Genomic DNA, 21,440 nt, shown 5'->3' on the forward strand with positions numbered 1-21,440 from the left:
CTACATGGTTGCTAGCAATCGACAACAGATGCTTTGTGTTTAAATGCAATAGTGTGTCAGGCAATGCTTTGGCTCCGGCATTTTAGAATGACCAGAAAACCACGTTTTTCCAAGTAGGAGGCTGGTGATTCTGACTTTACAAGCTGAACAGAGCGCATCACTACAACCCCAAATGAATTAAAACAAACTGTGTGTGAACTGGTGTGCATCTACCTGCAATTCAACATATGGCTATCTACTTTTAGCGCAGCAAAAAAGTTATTGTACTTTTAAAACAAGAGCGTAGTTTAGCATACATTTTTTCTGTAAGAAACTGTTCCCCTTCCAGCCTACCTATCTTGGCGCCCTTCTTGAGGAGTGCCACCACCACTGACGTGTTCCTGCAGCCAACCGCGCGATCCAGTGGACGCATGCCGCTGTAGTCCACATGCTCAATCATCGCACCGTGATCCACCAGATACTGCACCTGGAACCACATCAAGACCGTCAGCTCCTACGTGATATCTGTCTAGAACCATTAGCTTATGCTAGCCTCCCATTTTGGAGACATAAGGATTACATTTTTAAATACAGTAGATCTACTGAAAATCAGTTGACTATGACAAAACCAACCACTTCTGAGTCTCCGTAAAAAGCGGCAAGATCCAGCGGAGTGCGGCCGCTCTTGTCTGCATGGGCCGTCGCCGCACCCCTCTCAACCAGAGCACGGACCAATGGGAGGTGGCCTTTAAGACACGCCCAGCTAAGTGCTGTTAGCCCCTCCTTGTCCATCAGAGACAATGAGGCACCTATGAAAGAAGTTAGAAATAGTCAGAAGAATAGAGAGGATTGACTGACAGTCTCCTTTAAAATACATCCCAATTGGAAAGAAAAAGACAATCGCAGCTTCCATTTTAGGGAAACTTTAAAATTGATTTTGTATTTAAATAGTATAACTGCAAAAACAAATCTAGTGTATGAGCTGTACCTTGAGCCAGCAGGAACTCCGCCGTACCCAGATGTCCCTCAGACGCAGCCATCATTAGAGGAGTTCGGCCCTGTTTATCAGCCATGTTCACATCAGCACCGTGATTTAGCAACAGGTCCACTATCTGCACAACCAACACAGACATTTCAGACTAAAACATCTACAAAATAAACATGCAGGAAATAAAAAAGTGACCTTTGCGGCGTAGGAGATGCCCACCTGCCAGTGCCCCTGCCGCACGGCGCTGAAGAGTGGCACGATGCCCCTGCGGTTGGGCTGAGCCACAGCGGCACCCTGCTCCAATAAAAGACGGCACACATCCAGCTTCCCCCGACCCGCTGCTGCCGTCAGTGCTGAGGTATAGAGAGAGTCTCCTTAGTGAGCAGTTTGTGCCTTCATCTTTAAATCAAAATACAAAACGGGTTGTCTGGTGGCGTTGTACCTGTTTCACCCCATAGTGTGTCAAAGTTGTTTATTTGAGCTCTTTCCTCCTCTTCCTCATCTTTCTCAGGCAGGTCAAGCAGGTATGATACAATCTGTGTAAAAATACCAAAATATGTGTAAGGTTATTGTTGTTTATTGTTGTTGCTGTAGTGTGTGTATATATATATATATATATATATATATATATGCAACAACATGTTAAACATGCTATATATATTATATATATATTATATACAAATATAATATAATAATATATTAACTGATATGCTTAAAAATGGTTAATGCTGTAACACTGCTAAATCTATTAAGTATACTTAATACATTCACCTATTTGTATTTGCACTTTTAAACCGTTTAGTGCGTTCTTGCTAAATGAAAATATTGATGTCTTTCCAAAAAAACCCCTCTTACCTCTGTATAGCCCATACTGGCGGCTGCTATGAGGGCCTGTTGTACTGCATGGCTCTTGCTGAAGGATCCGGCCGGCTGTTCGTCTGTGTTCCACTCGCACTGCACCAGATACTTCACCACCTCTAGATGACCCCGCAGGGCGGCGTGGACCAGTGGACACTGACCGTTCTTATCCAGGTGATCCACCTAAACAGAGAGAGAGAGAGGGAGAGGTGAGAAACGGAGATGAAACTTTGATAATTGAAAAACAGCCTTGTGTTCCTATTGGTTATCAGTCTTTAGCTTGACATGTCATGGCTGACCGTGGCTTTCTTGCTGCAGAGGGTAGTGATGATGGCTAGGTGACCCGCAGCGGCTGCATAGCCAAGGGGAGTGAGCCCGCTCTCTGAAACACCCTCCACATCCGCCCCAAACTCCAGCAGCAAAGCCACAGTCTCCAGGTAGCCCAGGTGAGCATGCACACACAGGATGGGGGCGTTATTCAACACCTCTGTGCGATAGTTCACATTAGCTCCACCCATAATCAGCAGCCGAGAAACCTAGAGAAAGAGATGAAGATTAAAAAATAAAGTTACAACAACAAGCATATTTTACAGTACTCACATTGAACAATTTATTGCTGATAAAATATTACAAAATGTACACAACTGGGCAATTAAGACAAAAAAAAAAAATGCTGGCAAATTCATTTTAAATAAATATTTTTTAAACATTATTTTTTTTTAAATTTTTTTTATTGCAATAATGTTTCACAATATTACTGTTTTTACTTTATTTTTGATCATGCCTTGGTGACAATAAGAGACTTCTTTCAAAAATTGTATCAACCCAAACCTTTGAACAGTAGTGTATGAAAAACTACAATTTAAACCACTTGTTTGCTAAAGCGGGTTTTTTTTTATCATGTAATGTTCTAACTTGAGAGACCTCTTTCAAAGAACCCAAACTTTTGAATGGTAGCATAAATTCACTGTAGAAATTTACATGACTTTTCCAAGATTTTTTAAGATTTTTCTTGACTTTTCCAGGTCTGGAAATCATTTTAAATTCATAATATTTTCAGTTTTTCTGTGACTGTGCAGGTCCTGTTTTTTTTTTATACCTTGATGTTGGGTGTGTAGAGGTTTCTAAGTGAAGCCAAAGCTGCAGAGAGCCCTTCCGTACTGTAGGACACCCACAACCCCTGCAGCACCGAGGAGGAAACCCCAACCTTCTTACTCAGGCCCTGAGTCCAAGAGACATTGGTGTTAATAAAAATAAAATAAAAAACATCACAACTGGCAATACATTTCTGGTACTAATATAAATCTTTACCAAAATCATTTACTATATACTGCTCTAGTCAGATTGACTATCAATTTAGCAAACGTCAGAAGTGTTGTAGTTGTTATAGTTAACCTAACCTTAAAGATGTGAGCTTTGAGAATATGGTGGCCAAGTTCGAGGGTCTGTTGTCGATTAAGTTTGCTGTCTTGCCGTGAAAACCAGAAAGCAAGCAGTGTGTGGCCACTCCTAAAGAATCATGGGAAAAGAGACAAGAGAATGGTTTAAGATAATTTACTTCAGTACTGTAATGTAGTAGTGAGTGCAACAGGATTTGCATGGACAAAATTTGGGACAGGAATCAAGTCATTACATTTTGATGAAAGACACACATTCTGACTCCTTGAGCTCCTCACCTGGGGTCGCAGAGGAACTTGGTCTTCTCTCCATCCTCTCTCCAGATGAGCCACTCTCTGAACGAGGGGTGGACGAACATGCGCGTTCCATCGCGTCTTTTCACCAGGAAAGGCGACAGGAGATCAGACCTCTGCTGGAAATCATCCCAGTCCAGGGCGGCTCCACGCATCATGCTGGCGTTCACGGCGCAGTAGGCCTGCTCGTCAGTTAACGGGTGTAGAGAAGCCACGGCCACGTTCAGCAGTGGAAGAACGCGCTCGAATGACGACTGAGTTGGGAAACGCATGTTCAGCTGCAACAGGTAGACCTCAGCCAGATTCACTGGAACCACCTGAACACAAACCGATTAAAACAATTCAATAACTATACACACAAAAAGCTGAAACATATTCATCTTTTTAGTTGTTGTCATTTAAAAGCATTTTAAATGGCAAAATTCTAAAAGGATTTTAATTCCCCTATTACTTTATGAAAAAATACTAATGAAACAAAACAAAACATAAAATCATACCACATAAAGGACAAAAAAAGCTGAAAAGCTGAAATAAAATAAATAAAATAAAATCATACCACACATATAACTCTAAAAAAGATAAAATAAACATGAAAAATATATACATTTGAATAAACTAACACTGCATATAATAAGCTCAAATAAAAAAATAAAAATAACACTGAAAATCTATCCCATATATCTTTGAAAAGCTAAAATAAAAATCAATAAATAAAAATAACAACACTGAAAAGCTAGATCACATATATCTTTGAAAATACATAAAATAAAAATAACTCTAAAAAGCTACAATAAAATAAAATAGTACATACATACAATACATAACACTGAAAAGCTTCATTTTTCAAAAGTGTCATTTTTAATTGTTTACGGCCTTTCTATTATTTCATTGTATTAGTATTTTTTTATTGTATGCATGAAGTGTCACTCCTATGATGTCCTTGGTAATAAAGGAGGTATCTGTGTGACCCCTGACCTTGTAGCTGGAGCTTTTGAGCACGAGGTAGCCCTTCTCAATGAGGTCCAGTGTGAGCTTCAGGTAGAGGTAGGAGCCCCGGCTCAGACTCTTCAGATGAGCGCTGAGTTTGGTGAAGGCCGCGTTGTCCAGCTTGCCGTTGAGCGCCACGTTGTTCTGGATCTCCTGGCTGCAGTGCAGCCGGTGCAGGATGTAGCCCTGCAGGTCCGAGTCAATCGCATCGCTCTCCTCCAGACGATCCAGAGAGATACGGTGGAACGGCAACGGACGAGTCACGTCCTTAGATGCAGAGAAAAGAATAGCACAGAGCAAATAAGTAAAAAACGTAAATGAAAAGAAAGGGTGATTGCTATGGATGGATGGGATACAGACCTGTAGTGTCGTTCTGACGGTGACCACCAGTTTGAGCCAAGGAGGGAAACGCTCAACGGTTTTGCAGAGGAAGGAAACAATAGTTTCTCCATAATCCGGTTTATGGAACTCTGCCTCATTCAGCCCGTCAATCAAAATGATGAGATTCTCCTCACAGGCAATCTTCCTCTCTGTAAATATTGCACGTTTTAAATATTACATATGTATGTGTACGTACAGCATGCGAGTACGCACGGACACATTTACGCACCTCGTTGCAGGATCTCCAGAGGCTCCAGCAGACCCCTGCGGAAAGCGTTGAAGGGGTCCTGGACGCAGGAGCGCAGGCTGAGTGTGCTCTGCAGGTGCGGCTGGCGGAGCAGAAGATCTCGGTAGGCCTGCATCTGAGGAGCCCTGCACAACAACGCTGCCACGTTATGCACAAACTCAGGGACCAGGCAGGTGTACGCGTTGTCGGCCTGACAGTAATGGTACGCCACCACCTGCAGTAGAGGGAAGGAGCACACGAGAGAGCAGACATAAGCACACATTTACATTCACAAGACAGCTTGGGTTGAGAACTTGTTTTTACCTTTGCCTAGCAACATTAAGTTCTCAAATCGATCACTGAATTTGATTGGTCAAACATTGTTCCAAAAGTGCTGATATTTCACTGAATAATTAAGACAACAGATTCATTCAGGAATAAAACTCCAGTGGTTCATACAGCTTCGTTTGGAATGTTGTTTTCTTTGGTGAAGCAAAAATAAAGTAACTTCAATATTGTAATATTGCGTGTGAAACGCACACTAACAAAAAGTTTGGGGTCAGCAAGATTAAAAAAAAAAATACTTTTATTCAGAAAGGATGCATTAAAGTGATCAAAGGTGACATTAAAACATTACAAATTGTTACAAAATATTTCTATTTCAAATAAATGCTGTTCTTTTGAACTTTCTATTCATAAAAGAATCCTAATTTTTTTATCATGGTTTCTTCAAAAATATTAAGCAGCACAACTGTTTTCAATATTCATAATAATAATAAAGGTTTCTTAGGCAGCAAATCATCATCATAGAATGATTTCTGAAGGATCATGCGACACTGAAGACTGGAGTAATAATGCTGAAAATTCAGCTTTGACATCAGAGGAATAAATTATAACTTTTTTAAATTTTAAATTATAACATTAAAATAGAAAAATAAACAGAAATAGAAAAATAATATTTCCGATTATTGTTTTTTCCAGTATTTTTCATCCAAAACATCCAGCCTTGGTGAACAAGAAACTGCTTTGAAAAACATTTTTAAAAATCTTGCTGACCCCAAACTTTTGAACGGTAGTGCAAGTTTCTTCTTTTTTGAACCATTGATTAAAAGCTATATCAGATTCACTACTGTATTCATTATACAGTATCAAGCACTACTACTGTATATATGGCAAACACAACTCAGTGATACATATAACAGAGTTAAGGTGCTCAGTACATCTACAGACTCCTGCTTAGGGGTGCAACGGATCATCATTGATCCGTGATCCGTTCGGATCAATATCTTCGGTTCGGCACACAAGTGATCCGCGGATTGATTTGTGAAAAAAAAAGTTGCGCGCATGTTCAGTCCACACACAGCGCGGTCATGGCGAGCGGAGGAACGGAGGAGCTTGAATGCCCCGCGTCATTTAAATCCCCTGTATGGCAGCATTTTGGCTTCCCTGTCAAATATAATAATGAAGGAAAGAGGTTAGTGGATAAAACCGTGACGGTGTGTAGGAACTGTGGCACAAGAAAGCCATATGACAGTGGAAACACATCAAGCATGGCCACGCATTTGAAGCGACATCACGCCGGTGTTTCACTGACGGGAATGAAAACGAAGGCTGCACAACAACCGCTTATCACCGCGGCATTAAAGCAGCCCCTTGTTGCACAATCAGACCGGGCTAAAGCCATCACAAACGCTATCGGTGTGTTTATAGCTGCAGATATGAGGCCATATTCGGTTGTGTAAAACGAGGGCTTTAAACACATGCTGAAAGTGCTTGAGCCGCGTTACAACATCCCGTCGCGCACCCACTATTATGCCTTGCCTTGTGCACTTCAAGTTGATTTTATATATTTTAATTTAATAATTCAAAAGTGTTAATAAACAAAAAGACAAAACTTATGTTTATTTGTCTTGTCTTGTCTTTTTTTCTTTTTTTTTTTGCTGATCCGATCCGTGACTCTGATCCGAGAAACGATCCGAACCGTGAGTTTTTCGATCCGTTGCACCCCTACTCCTGCTAAATGTAGATTTAGACAAAGAGAAACGCACACAAAACATTTCCAGTCTCTGGGATTTAGTGCTCAAAAACACAATGAATTTAAAACTAGAAAAATATTCAAAGTTTTATTAATGCATAAAACATTACGTAGTTTGAGTGCATCGATGGCCTTATTCCAATATTATAAAACTGCTTCTCCCCTGGATTCACTTCATCACGCAGTGTGTGTGTATGTTTCAAAAGCTTGTCATCATTAGCGATGCAGAGCTCCGAGTATATCTAACGGCTGTGCTGGGAGACTCTGTGCATATAAATATTTGATAAGGCAACAGAGCCGCAATAAACCTTTGTGCTTAAAAGAATAGAGAAAGAGAGAGCGAGAGAGGAGCAATTTCATAAAGACAAAGGACGAAACAGGGACACGGAGAGATAATAAATCAATAGAAGAGAAGAAGAGAGGCAGGCTGGTCATATGCCTGGCTCTGTTGATTATGTTGGTATTAGTTGGCACCTGAGAAGCCAGTCTTCTGAGCGCCTCCTCCTGGCGTCTCCGCATCTCTGGCGTCCCAGGACAGCTGCTCCCACCGACCAGAGTGCCGTGAGCAGACTGAGGCTGGCTCAAGGGAAGTGTGTCGCCATCTGAGAGAAAGACATGGCATGCACGGGATGTGAACACTTTGCCGGATTTTAATATTCAATATTGCTGAATTTGAAAGCACTTAGTAGTAATAAATAAAATAGTATAGTTTAAAAAACGGTGCAATATGACAATTAAAAAAAATATTATAATAAAGGAATATATTATAAATATACAATATGTATTTTAATATAAATATATATATATATATATATATAATTTTCATATCATTTAAATATATTATCAAATATTAACTAGTATCAGTAACTAGTCCTGTGTTAACTAATTAATGTTTTTTTTTTTTGTCATGTTTTCTCATTGTTCCAAATCTGTATGAGTTTCTTTCTTCTGTTGAACAGAAAAATAGATATTTTGAAGAATGTTGGGAAGCAGACAGTTGACGGCACCATAGTATTATTTTTTCGATTATGGAAGTCAACTGTCTGCTTCCCAACATTCTTAAAATTATCTTCATGGGACAACTTTGAGTGAGTAAATGATGACAAAATTTTCATTTTTGGGTGAACTATCCCTTTAATAGGAACATATTCCTTTAAGAGCTTTACGCATCTAACAGACAATGATGCGATTTTCTTTTACACGAATCCACTCACGTTTTGGTGAGGCGTGTGGACTGTCAGAGGGGATCTGTCTCATGTGGATGCCGTGGCAGCTGAGAGCCACCAAGCGAGAGATGATGGCCGTTTTGCCAAAGCCCACATTGCCGGAAATAACGACACCTTGATTGGCGGTGGGCTCGCTGCTGCGAAGACACACGTCGACTTCCTGGAACAGCCAATCTCGACCGGTGAAAACCGTATCAGGCATCAGACTGGGCACCTCGAAGAGAAGTGGCTTTAGGGCGATGTCCGGTGGCCGGTATGGAGCAAAGCGCACTGCACCATGGGAAACATTAGGAAATGTACTAAATTAAACAGGTTTATACATACAAACTTTCTTTTTATAACTGAAAGCAACTTGCACTGATATATCTTAAAATATGTTACTGTCATTGTTTTGTCTCAAGATTCACACCAGCAAAGTTTTTTTTTTCTACGGCACACTTATAAAAGTTACTTAAATATCCTAATTGAACGAAGGCCTAATCCTGGCTCAATCTAAGCCCTGTGAAACCAGGCCGTAATTTCCAAATTCAAAGCTCTGCACATTGCAGTAATCATTTTTAACCAGCAGGGGGAGATGCTTTGTCTGAAAAAGGCCCGATCTGGCAGCTTACGCAAGTCGAAGCTGCAGTGTGAAACACCATAAATCAGTGGTTGTCGAAAGAGTGCTTTGACCCATTCATGTACGCCAGAAAACACCTCTGAAATAAGCCTCCACGCATCAAGAACAGGAGAGCAGCCGTCACTGAGCAGTTGCCATGCTTACTGGAACCCACCCTTGAGGACGACTGCTGCTTTTGTTCATAGATTATTTGTCAAATGTATTGCCACCATGCACATAGCAACATTTATATTCATCATCATCATTTTAATCCACCACATATGCTTGCAATAAATTATTAACATTCATTTTAAAAGTCCTCATCTATATAATCATATTCAGTTATAATCTGCATTATTCTTATACATATCATAAACCTAACTACACAAACATTTAATCCCAATTACTGATAACACTCAAGGCAAGTGTCATTATAAAGCAGGACGGGGATCGTCAACACAATTAGCATAAATTATTCAATGCGGCTATATCATTTCCTGATTGTATAGGCTTACACTGCAACAAGTGTGATGGAGCATATTATGAGGTTATTTATCCCCCCATTTGCATGTGCACTATTAATTAGCCAGATAACATGTGAATTAATTATCTGTGCATTAGCATAAAGAGGTGGGCGGGGTTACGCAGGGCGAGGTGACCTTCATGAGCACGTGTGCTGAGCTTGGATACTAGAAGACACTACTGGAACATAGAAAGAGAGACAAAGAAAAAGATAGATAGAAACTAAGGCAGCCGAGCAGCAAAATGACTATAAAGACCTAAAGCTGAGAAGGTTGTAAAAAAGAAAATATTTAACCCATAGCGTTTAAGTGGGACGCATTAAAATCTCCTTTCATGGCACAGCTAGGGTGGCTTCACTTCCCTGGATGTTTTCCACAATTAAGCATCATTATTACTGGTGGAAATGGCTCTTAATGTCTTCTGAAAGGGTCCTATACTTATACATGAAAGAACCTGCTTGTAATTGCGGTAAAATCATGCCATTAGCTACAGTGTGCTAGAATTACTATCTACAGTAGTTAAGTTCGGATACCTTATGTCTGACGTACAGTTTGAGCACCATGTCACTATAACTAACCACACGGATAGAGTCCATCTCCACTTCTTCGTCACCTGTGCAGTCACCCTGAAATAAACAGGTTGTTTGGTGAATTGTGACTTAAGCTGTTGGGAGTCAGAGAGGAAACCCAGACCTCCGCTGCTGATTTAGGAGGTGTGGAGCCTTGACTGTGAGCTTTAGACAGCAGGCTGAGCTCTGACAGATGAGCCAGCGCTAATGCTAATAGGAAGTCAATACTTCGATCTGGACAGGAGATTATGGCAAGGCAGTCCAAAGAGGAAACAAAGAACAGCAGGACGATGATCCACGGAAGAGCTGTGGAGTGTGTTGAGGGTTTTAATGGCACATGCTGCGTGTTGCGGAGAGCAGATGTGAGAGACGCAAGGTGCACATGCACATCAATATAATTAACATAGCATTATAGAGGTTACTCTTAAAAGGGACATTCTGCCATTTCATAGAATTCTATTATTGTCTTAAGTTACTTAAGCCGGGCGCACATGATTTATAATAAACTTTTACAACTGTTGCCTGTCAGACTGTAGGATCTCAGTTGTTATTAACGTCAGACTTCACGACAGTCTAGACGCGTTAAAAAAACGGACACATGCAAGAAGACTCGTCCGGAGTTTTACATCATCTGTGATGCGTTCAGTGACTGAACAGAATTTACACTGAAATGGAGGCTAGCAAACAAAAACTATCTCTAGTCTAGAGTTAATAATGATCAGGGATTGTCTTGAAAAGAAAAATGGAAAAAAAATGTAGTGCAAGTAATGGTTTGTGGTTGTCATTAATTGTCATCAGGTTTGGTGCTCCTATTGGGTTTTGATTTAACGGTTGTCGTAGGAGAAGCCACACTGCAAGACTGTGTGTCAAAACGTCTGACACTGCCAGAATTTTGTCTGAGGTCAAATTTGATCGCAATGGTCATTAATCAGCTGTCGGGGAACATGTCAAACTAGCGATGTCAGATTTTGGCCTAGGATCACAGGAATCTTTTAGGATTCTCAAAATGTGTCTCAGACAGCCAAATCGTGGACAAAATTGTACAGTGTGAACCCGGCTGTACTGCATAATGTTAACCAAGGTTGTGTGTAGCAAGACCCCCAGAAAGTTGCTGAATTTTAAAGAAACTGTGATATGTACAGCAACATTTGGACACAATTGACTGGATTTGCGTTGCTCAATCTTAATAGACTGTTGATCTAAAAGCTTCTGTATAATTTGAGCTAGAAAATATATTCTCTCTCTATATACACACGCACGCACGCACGCACGCAAAAAGAACGGGCCAAGCCACAAAAGGCAACATTTTTTAGTGGTCTTTTAATAGCCTTTAATAACCATTTTAATCCCAAATCGCTGGTGGGGAAATGTGCACAAATACTGTAGATAAAATAACTTCAACTCCCCAATTTGCAGAACTTTTTTTACAGGAAGAAGACTCAGTGTTGTTCCACTTTGTCTTGTTGAAAATAACATCTGATCCTTCCTTTTTAGATAACAACTTTTCAATTGTGGGAAGCAAGCCATTCTGCAATATTCTCCTAAAGTATCTCGCACATACCAGCAGCTAAAAAGGCTCCCCACACAATGACACAGTCTCTGCCTCAATAGTTAACTGTGGTAGAAATGCATTTATTATTACATTTCTTAGCATATTTTCGAAGACACCACTCGAGTATCACCATGCAACTCATGTTCATTCATCACTCCACAGTCCACACACAACATCCCATAATCTCCCCAAAACTAGTTTTTTTTTTCTGAGACAGCAATGGCTTTTTAATTAGTGCATTTGCTTAAAGTTTCCTCACCAATAATTTCAATATTTGGTGGATAACACAAAGAGAAAAAGGTTAATGTGATCACCTATATGCACACAATCTAGAAACAACATACACACCTCTTATGTCCGCTTGTCCAGAGCGGCTGGAACTGGAGTTCTGACGTGGCATACGCAAAGACGTGCGCAGTGGAGCCTGTCTCTGCTCATCCAGATAGGCGAGATCCTCCAGGTGAGCTGAACTAGTGGCTGAGAGAGAGAAAACTAATTATTTAAAATGTTTTTATATTATATATTAAATATTAGCTTTATGTAAAATATTCAATGTTATTTAAAATTATTACATTTTTAAAGTAATATTTTTATAACCACTTTTTATTTTTTTTACATTTGTGTCTGTATTGATGCTTGGCCAATATTATATGCCAATTAAGTACTTTGAAATTCAATACAGAAATAAAATGTTGCATTGGAATTGAACAGCATAATGAATATGTACTGTTGGGTTATCATCAGTTCCCGCCAAATACCTGGCTTTTCATTATTTTACCCGATTTAATTTAATTTTACCTGGCATATATCAACATTAGTTTACACACTATGAAGTAAATGTAACAGTGTTTAGTTTAATAAACCATTTACAGAGGTAAAATAATTACCTCAGATAGAACTTGGATATATAATACGGTGGCTAATGGATATGGAATTAATCATCCATAATATATGTACATGCTTTTACTAAAAAAATGAAGGTGACTTACAAATTAAGGCATGGGTATTTTCCAAGAATGCAGTGGTATTTCATAGTAATATCAAAAAACATGGTAATACCATGGTCCAATCTGTAGTTAGAGATGGGTCAAACCCTTTGACAAACTGTGTGAGAGCTTGTGTTTGCTTAGCTTGTGGATATTAGCTTTCATGAGGATGCGTGCATGAATTATAAGCCTTTTTTCCATCGCTAATGACGAGGAAAGTTCATGGCGGCTTGATGCACGAGAATCTTAAGAAAACTGTGGGTGGCCACATAATTTATCTCAAAGCATCTGGAGAGAGCTTTTTAATTATTTAACAACGGCTAACATTATTGTGGCAGTGTTAGCACAGATGCTAAGGACGACAGCCCACCAGTCATGTAAGGTGCCAGGTGCAACAGTCACTAAGGAGAGTCTTTCGTTCTCCTATATTGTTTAATTTGAAGACAGATTTCAGAAAAACAACCATAGCCCCATGGTACATACATTTACAAATGACAACTTCCTGTTGGTGTCCATGTGTAGATCAACAGTTCAGTAATATAACTCCTCAGTACCCATGTTTGAGCGGGAATGTGACTTGATTGAGAGCTGATTGAAACAAAGTGCGCAGACTTTAAGAAAGCTGGGAAAGCTACTCTTACAAAGTTTCGAAAGCTATAATTTCCGTTTTTTATAGATTACTACAACTAATGTTACAAATGTAAAACCATGGAGGATCTCATCAGCATAAAGGCCTGTTCATACCAAGGATGATAACTATTCTTCTAATTCTATAAGAATAGGGAAGTCCACAACACAGCTTACAATAACGACAGAGGGGAACGATATCAATGGAATATTTTTTTCCAGCTGATTAATAATAAAAACCTTGACAGCCAATCAGAATCCACCAGACTTTAAAAGGGCATTTAAAGTGGCAGTCAAAATAACAGCAGTGTATGCTTACAATAAACAATGTTATCTTCCTTTAGTGTGGACACTAATTTAGGTTTGTTATATTTATAGGTACCATTCTTGGTTTGAACAGGTCAGCATGAAATCACAAACCACAACAATACAATGATCCAATCAATTCTCAATGGACAAAATCAAGTCCCGACCTACATTTTTTCCAGTTTGAGAAGCTTTGAATACTGTATGTCACAATAGGTGAAAAAAAGACTTTAAGACACTTAGAGACAGCACCGCTAACTGTATATTGGCTAAACCTGTGGTTATCATAGTAAAATAAAAAATGCTATTTAGACAGCAGCATTTGTCTTGCCCAACCCCACCCTCTCCATCTGCACTGCAGACTGTCTGGCTGGCATGACCGTGTTGCTGGATTTACGGCCGCTTGAACTGCATCACAATGACTTTGGCTCCCATCACTAAACTGGTGTTTTACAGCCCCACGTGGCGATGGCCCAGAAAGCACGTCTGCGTTTTACACCAAATGTCTGAGCATTTTCATATCTACATATCTCTAAACTTTGATTGAACGTGGAGATCTGTTTATGTTCTCACATAATATTTTAAAATTGAAGACAAACATACAATAATGTATGCTAAAAAATTCTAAGTGATCAGACTTGCATTTCTTTTTTACCTTAAAAACACTTTAGGTGCATTCACATTTACCATTGTTCTGCAAATGTTTGCGGGCGAAACACAGGAGAACATGTCAAGTCTTTTTGCCTGAAAGAATAATCAAATGCCTCTTGAACTAAGAGATCAGACATGTTTTAAAAGGTTTTGAAGATGTGATGAAAGATGGACTGAGACACACACCGAGAGCAGGAGAGGGAATGAGTGGGTGGGTTGAGGAGAAATCAAAAGTGTGACAGAATAGAATGAGAAAGATGAAAAGTTTGAGAGGTGAGCATGCATGAGTAAGAAAGACAATCAGGGGTGGGTGAGAGAGAGAGAGAGAGAGAGAGAGAGAGAGAGAGAGAGAGAGAGGGGGGGGGGGGGGGGTGAGTGAGGAGAGTACAAGAACAGACAGATGCGAAGATGGATGAACAAACAGATCACGTCATTCACTCACTGCAGCAGCTGTCTTCACTCAGGTGCATGCTGGGAGCAAGTTTGTGTCTTCTCAAATCTTATACACGTCACACTAAATTGAGTTTTATCATCATTTACTCCCAGTTGTATGATGCTTTTTGTATGCCACTTTGATGTTCTATCAATTTAAAACTTTATAACAGCAAAACAGAAAAAGTGTGGTAAATGTATTGAAATGTAAACCTGGAACTACTTCATAGCCATTTATTCAAAGATACATAAATTAATTTATGAATTGATGATGATAATGATAATAATAACAACAACAATAATAATAATAATATAATAAAAATTTTAAGATTATAAAGAATGATAAGTAATATCAGTTGTTAACTTTTATTCATCACATTAATTAAATTACTAAGCAGAATTAAGTTATTTAATCAGATTTTTAGACATGTTCCTTTTAATTTTCTAACCATACAATTTACTGTCTCTGGGAAATTCCTTCTAGCAAACCTTCAAAAATCCAAAGTCGACAGTAAACAAAAAAAATCTACATCGCATGGAACTGAGCTTTGGCTCAAACTACTGTGTTTGACACTATGGATCCAAAACCAGCAGCACAAACGTCAAATCCTTCATAAAACCTGGAGGAGATTCACACAGATGTCCTTGCTTTGTAGTAACGGGCCGGCATCAGGAGCTAGGAGCCGCTCCAGAGCTCAAATGGCCTATAAAGCTGAAAAGAGGGGCACGTCTATAGCTCTCACAGTAATCACTATGTGCTTTTACTGACCTTGACATTTTGAGGGAATTGGAAACACGTGTCTGTTGACTCTTAGGGTCTGAATTATGTGGGATATTTCCTGTCTCTGCAGTTCACCATTGATGAACAGAAGTGTTCAAAGAGCCTCAGCTGAATGAGCTGCACACAGAGCTGACTCGAAATATTCACACGCCGTGAAAGATGAATATGAGCGTTTGTAACTAACAGGATTTGAATGCTGGACTGAGTCTCGACTAGCTCAGCATAATATGGAGGTTTCTAACATCTTAGTTAAATAATATATAAATACACTTGTATTGCTATTTTTGTTAGATGCTTCTGTAATTCATTTGCTTTGTATGTGCTCTGCACAATGAGTAAAATTGAATCTAATCTCGTTACTAGGCAAGTGTGGGGCCCGGCGAGACCCAAAGGATGGCCCTCCATACATGTATATACTGCAAAGTAAGCAGTAAGCAATGCACTAGTGTGTACACTAATCTGAACATACATTAGCCAAAATTTGACAGGTGCAGAAACTTACCAGCCACAGAATTGGGACGGGGCATGAGGTAGAGGGGGATGGAGTGGGCGGAGTGAGAGATGGAATGTTCCAGGCTCCTCTCTGGGATTTTGTTGAGGCTGTATGTGGAGGCGGCCATGTTTTCATCCACCCGATAAAGAAAGGAGTCTGTACCCATTGACTTCTGTGCCTGCCAGAGTTTCAGGCTGCCCCGTGAGCTTTCGCTGTATTTACCTCCATGCTCAGCATTCTCAGAGTAACTTGTGAGCGTTGCTGCAAGAAAGCAATGAGATATTTAAAAACCGACATTGAGCGGTCATTATGTTCTTGTACATCAGTAGGGCTTTTCACACTTGAAATAGTTAACCCTGGGTCATACTAAACTCCAGGTAAACGGAATCCTGTTTACCCCGGAATCCTGGGATATCTTTATTCCCATTTCACACTGCTAATACTATACCCGGGGTTAACAGTTAAAGGATAATTCCGGTATTTAACACCTTGAGTCTATATTGTAGTTTGTTTTGGATAAACAAGAGTGGTGGACAACATTTTTTTGACAATGGTTCTCCTCTCGAGTTTTTGACTATAATAGAATTGGCCATGGACCCATTTAACATTGGAGTCAATGGCCATGTCCGAAAATGTCATTAAAACAGCCAATAATGTTCGTTTACAAAACTGTTAAACTCACCGAGTGGTTAGTGGTGTTCGTTGATGATTATAAACAATATATCGTCGCAATATATGATTCCAATCCGTTTATTTTGCTATAGTGGAACTATTTTTTCAGACACTTCACAACCGTGTAACTTCCGCTCAATATTTGAATCTGAAGCGTTAGCACACTCCCGACCACTTGATGGCGATAACTGATGTTTATGTCTCGCGGGACACTCACGGTCACAATCGAGTTCAACTTCATATTACAAGTAACAATTAATGAAGGTTTTGTTTGTTTATTTCGCTTACTCTCCCGGAGCACAGTTGCTCTGCTCGCTAGCCTTATGAGAAACGAAAGCGAGCAAAAAGACTACATCGACCAAATGTAAACAGCCCCCTTTCCGTTACCGGTAGCGCATTTATATTAACGAGCACTCAGTCCTTCAACAGAATTCAATGGGATTTTACAAAATGACGAATAAAACACGACAGAAACTGTATTTCGCAACACTTTTTGTTTCTGGAACATCAACGAACACCACTAATCACTTGGTGAGTTGCACAGTTTTGAAAACTAATGTTAAAGGTTGTTTTAATGACATTTTCGGACATGCCCATTGACTCCAATGTTAAATGGGTCCATGGCCAATTCTATTATAGTCAAAAACTCGAGAGAGGAACCATTGTCAAAAAAATGTTGTCCACCACTCTTGTTCATCCAAAACAAACTACAATATAGACTCAAGGTGTTAAATACCGGAATTATCCTTTAATCCTAGGTATTCAAAAGCTGCCGTTTCACACTGTACATTCATAAACCCCAGGTTAAAGTCCTTACTTGCATATTTGCGGTGTCAGTGCTACTGGCTGGACAAACGTAGCACGTGATCCGTTTACATAAAGGCTCTAGCTGAGAGTACTGTTCGAACTATAAAGGCAAGAATGAAACTGTCTCTTCTTCACTCCAATTGACCCTTCGCAGGGAGCTTGATTGAAAGGTGATCTGCCCAATCATATTTCGCCATCTGTCATTTTATCCGACAAAGCAGTCAGGAGGGTTAGTGGATTAACATTGCAGGATTTGAACTTGAAAAGCGGAGTGTACTGACGCCTTTCCGCGGTTAAAACAACACTCCTTCTTATGTTCATTCATGTTTATTTGATGCTATAAATTAACTAGAAGGAAGAGATTATTGGTTCATGAGCAGCTTTATCTAAGGCTCTACAGCAAACTGTCAGACACATTAAAGAGCCACAAACGGTATTTATAGTTTAAATTTCTTTTTAAAAAATTACCAAATTTGAAGGGTGAGACTTTGTTTAATATCAAAAGTATCCCAGAAGTAACCTGGTCTGTCCTGTCTGTCAGCACGTTGTCAGTGTCCTCTCTGCTCCGCAATGTATTTTTCACTACGTGAGAGCATGGTGTGTGAGAGCGGCGTAGCTTGTTGGACATAGCAACAGTAACTAAAGGGGGGGGGTCTTTGCGAACGGTCAATTGTCGCGTTTTCCATCGCCGTTTGACATCTTTCCTATCATACGCAGAATCGACTGTTTATGGAGGCTACACCGCGCAGTGTTTCCGTGACTTCCCAAAGCACGTGAATAAGGCACGCGATTGGTGGTCGGTTACTAAGCATCTAGTTGTAACATTCTAACAGTGCATCGTTTCACACTGTACAAGTTTGCTACCGCAATGCTGAATTACCCGCATTAATCTCCAGAGCAGGGTTTCACAACTCCAGGTAAAAAGTGGTGCTAAACCCATAACAAAGTTACAAGAATGAAACGTTCCTTTACCCGGGGTTAAAGCCAGTGTTTAGAACGACGATAACACAGGGTTAAGCGCAGTGTGAAAAGCCCTAATGATTAAAAAAGCCCTAATTATGACTAATGCAATTGAATTTCTATTCTTAAAATAATCTACAGAACTTCTCTCACCTATAATGCCACTGTCTCGGCTCTCCAGTGTGGAGGTGGGGCTCGTGATGGATCCGTAAGCACAGTCTCGGGTGCCCATGTTACCCGGGGCTCCAGCGGGCAACGTAGAACAGGGGCTGCCTGGAGGGGGCGACGCTGTGCTGCTAGCTAAGCTCGAGCATGGGCTGATCCTCTGGGTCATGGAGATGCCCTGGACATCACAAAAAAGAGAGTTAGAGAACTCCAAACTTGCCACAAGTATATAAGCAATGAATGATAATGACAAAATGAGTTGCTTGCTTTCTATTTTGCAGCCGACTATCCCTGCTCACAGTGAAATCTCATTGGTTAAAAATCCTACAACACATTGTACTACTAAGTTTGTGTCGGAGGCTTGAGCTTATCTTTTTCTAATAAACAAAACTTATAAACATGCATGAGTTCAAGGTGGCCATTCACTGGGCTTCATTAATGAAACACTAATAGAACAAATTTCTGTAAATAACTTGTAAAACCACTGTTACTGAAATTGTTCCATTCAATTCAATCTAACAAATTCACATAAGAATAACTGTTCAAACATTTTACATTTGTTTTGCTTGTTTCTCATAAATGAGGTGTAGAGTGTTCACTCATTGTTACACAGATATTTATTGTAGCATAGTAAAGGCTTCTGCTAGATCAGTGAACCACTGAGTATATATGAGGTTCCTCTTCCAGAAAAGTAGCACTGCTGAATGACTTTCACACACAAAAATGCCCCCAGAAGTGGAAATCTGCTGACTGGTATTTAATGATACAGTACTGTCCCATATTTCTGCTGAGGACTGCATGCTCATGTGGAATTATCTATTTTTTTATGGCTTGGGCTGACTTAAACAATTTTTCCACAGTGACTCAATATTATGTAATTTAATACAACGTTATTGGCTTTTTATGGTATATGGCTTAGAGAATGTTGAATTTTCAACTCTTATCCAAATGGGGAAAAAAGTAAGAAATGAGTGTTGTTTTGGCATTGCGGTCAGCTACAAGACGATCTACAAAAACTGACCAGGATGGTGGATCATTTAACCCAATGGCATAAGAGAGAGCAAGAAAGAAAGTGAAAAAAAAAAAAGATAACAAGAATTTATAATAAAAGGGTTGCATGAAAAAAGTAAAGAGGGAGTAGAAAAGAGAGGGGAAAAGACATGGAAAGAATAAGTGGTTAAGCGAGTTCATGTCTGACTCTGGGTCTGCGGTGGAGGCCACATTAATGACATCATTCAGATGGATATGAACTTCAGTTAGTCAGTAGTACTTCTGTCCAGAAGCTGTTTTAGATAATACGTTTCTTGCAACCAAAAGAGATTCTACTACAAACCAAGAGGACGCTCTTTCATAAAAAACATCAATTTAAGGAGAAATTTGCGAAACACAACTTTAAAATGAATCACGGCTCTGATGCAACATGAGACTCTTATTGCTGATTTCACAAACTAGGGTTTGAATACAACACTAAGTATTTAAGAGTGCAAAGATATCTTCATTTATGTAAATGTACAGCTGAATTAATAGCACTTTAAAACTGGCAACATTGGAATGTCAACTATGTTTGAAAAAACCCTGAAAAATAATAATACTTTTCACTATGAACAAGCAGTGTGCTCTGATCCAGATCTTGAACTCAATAACTTCCCAAATATGTCTAAATAGCTCAGTCTACACCTTTTTGTCCAATTCAGGCTTCGGTGTGCGTGGGAGATATTGGCTCTGAATCGGTGTTTTGAGAAATTGTGGCCTTTCGGTGACCACGCTTGCTTGGCAGGGACCAGCCTCTGAAATAGCTCTGCCCAGCTGTGGACGGCAGGAGCCGTGTGTTGCGCGATACATTCCTGGACTCAACTAGGAGTCGGATCAATGAGGTCAAACTGAACTGGGAAAAATTAAGAGATAATTAAACGCTTCTGATTGTAACCAGCGGAATCTAAAAAGCGCTACAATCAAGAGTTCAAAATGTCCTTTTAAAAATGGCAAGGCGGTTTCCATTATTAGTTATTGTATGCAGTTTGTTTTATAAATAATTGTTTTAATAATGGTTTTCAATTTTACCTTATTAGTTATGTGAAAAAAGACTGTTAAAATAGATAAATAATATATTATAAAAACATGAAAAAATATATACATGTTCCTTGACCTGTATGTTAAAGGGGTGGTATAATGCCCTTTTCACAAGATGTAAAATAAATCTGTGATGTCCGCAGAGTGTGTCTGTGAAGTTTTAGCTCAAAATACCCCACAGATATTTTTATATAGCATGTTAAAATTGTCCCTTTTTGACAGTGAGCAAAAATACACCGTTTTTTGTGTCTGTCCCTTTAAATGCAAATGAGCTGCTGCTCCCGTCACAGGAGACGGAACTACAACAGAAAATTAATACGTTTCGCCTCTTAAGTTCAAAGCCAATGTTCATGACAACATGGTTAGTTGATGAATTTTTGTAGCTTATGTGTAGTTATCTTCTAGTCATTGATAAGCATATTTTGTCTTGATAATCTATAAATTGTTTTCCCAGGGGTGGGGTTTATGTCAATTCTAGGGTTGGTGATGTCACTAACCCGGTAGGAATGTCGTGTAGTCCCTACCAGCCGTTCGTTGTAGTCCTTAAAAAGCAATTTCTATAAAATAAAATAAAATATCCCCCATTGCTTTGAACTTTGAGCGTTGTGACTTTGCAGATGTTGTTTATGCTCAAACAGCAACATTACACACTAACTAAAATTAAAAAAGTGAAATCATAATTAACCACCCCTTTAAAGTCACCATGCAATCAAAATTGACAATTTTTTAATATTGCAGTATTTATTATAAATAATTTATCAATGCACAGCATTTTTTTCAATACTGTAATCTTAAGACAAAATCATTTTTCCCTCTTGCAGCGATATCTCTTCTTTGATGTTTTTCGATGCGAGAGTGGGACAACCTGTGACTCACATG

General features: G+C 39.4%; 1 protein-coding gene across 2 annotated transcripts in view; it reads right to left on the reverse strand.

Moving 5' to 3' along the window:
* The window catches only part of tanc2a (tetratricopeptide repeat, ankyrin repeat and coiled-coil containing 2a), a 155,588-nt gene that overhangs the window by 11,013 nt on the left and 123,135 nt on the right, over positions 1-21,440 (reverse strand). For both annotated transcript variants that reach the window (XM_079630081.1, XM_079630080.1), the window contains 18 exons: positions 18,480-18,669; positions 15,897-16,148; positions 11,960-12,088; positions 8,360-8,641; positions 7,620-7,747; positions 5,114-5,345; positions 4,864-5,033; positions 4,492-4,770; positions 3,502-3,833; positions 3,226-3,334; positions 2,925-3,047; positions 2,125-2,361; positions 1,823-2,008; positions 1,410-1,503; positions 1,187-1,320; positions 968-1,091; positions 613-788; positions 334-466 (listed from right to left, as the gene is read on the reverse strand). In XM_079630081.1, coding sequence (XP_079486207.1) covers positions 334-466; positions 613-788; positions 968-1,091; positions 1,187-1,320; positions 1,410-1,503; positions 1,823-2,008; positions 2,125-2,361; positions 2,925-3,047; positions 3,226-3,334; positions 3,502-3,833; positions 4,492-4,770; positions 4,864-5,033; positions 5,114-5,345; positions 7,620-7,747; positions 8,360-8,641; positions 11,960-12,088; positions 15,897-16,148; positions 18,480-18,669 — 3,310 coding nt within the window. The remainder of the gene's footprint in view (positions 1-333; positions 467-612; positions 789-967; positions 1,092-1,186; positions 1,321-1,409; positions 1,504-1,822; positions 2,009-2,124; positions 2,362-2,924; positions 3,048-3,225; positions 3,335-3,501; positions 3,834-4,491; positions 4,771-4,863; positions 5,034-5,113; positions 5,346-7,619; positions 7,748-8,359; positions 8,642-11,959; positions 12,089-15,896; positions 16,149-18,479; positions 18,670-21,440) is intronic.

Source organism: Phoxinus phoxinus (genome assembly GCF_949152265.1).
Source record: "Phoxinus phoxinus genome assembly, chromosome: 1".
NCBI lineage: Eukaryota > Metazoa > Chordata > Actinopteri > Cypriniformes > Leuciscidae > Phoxinus > Phoxinus phoxinus.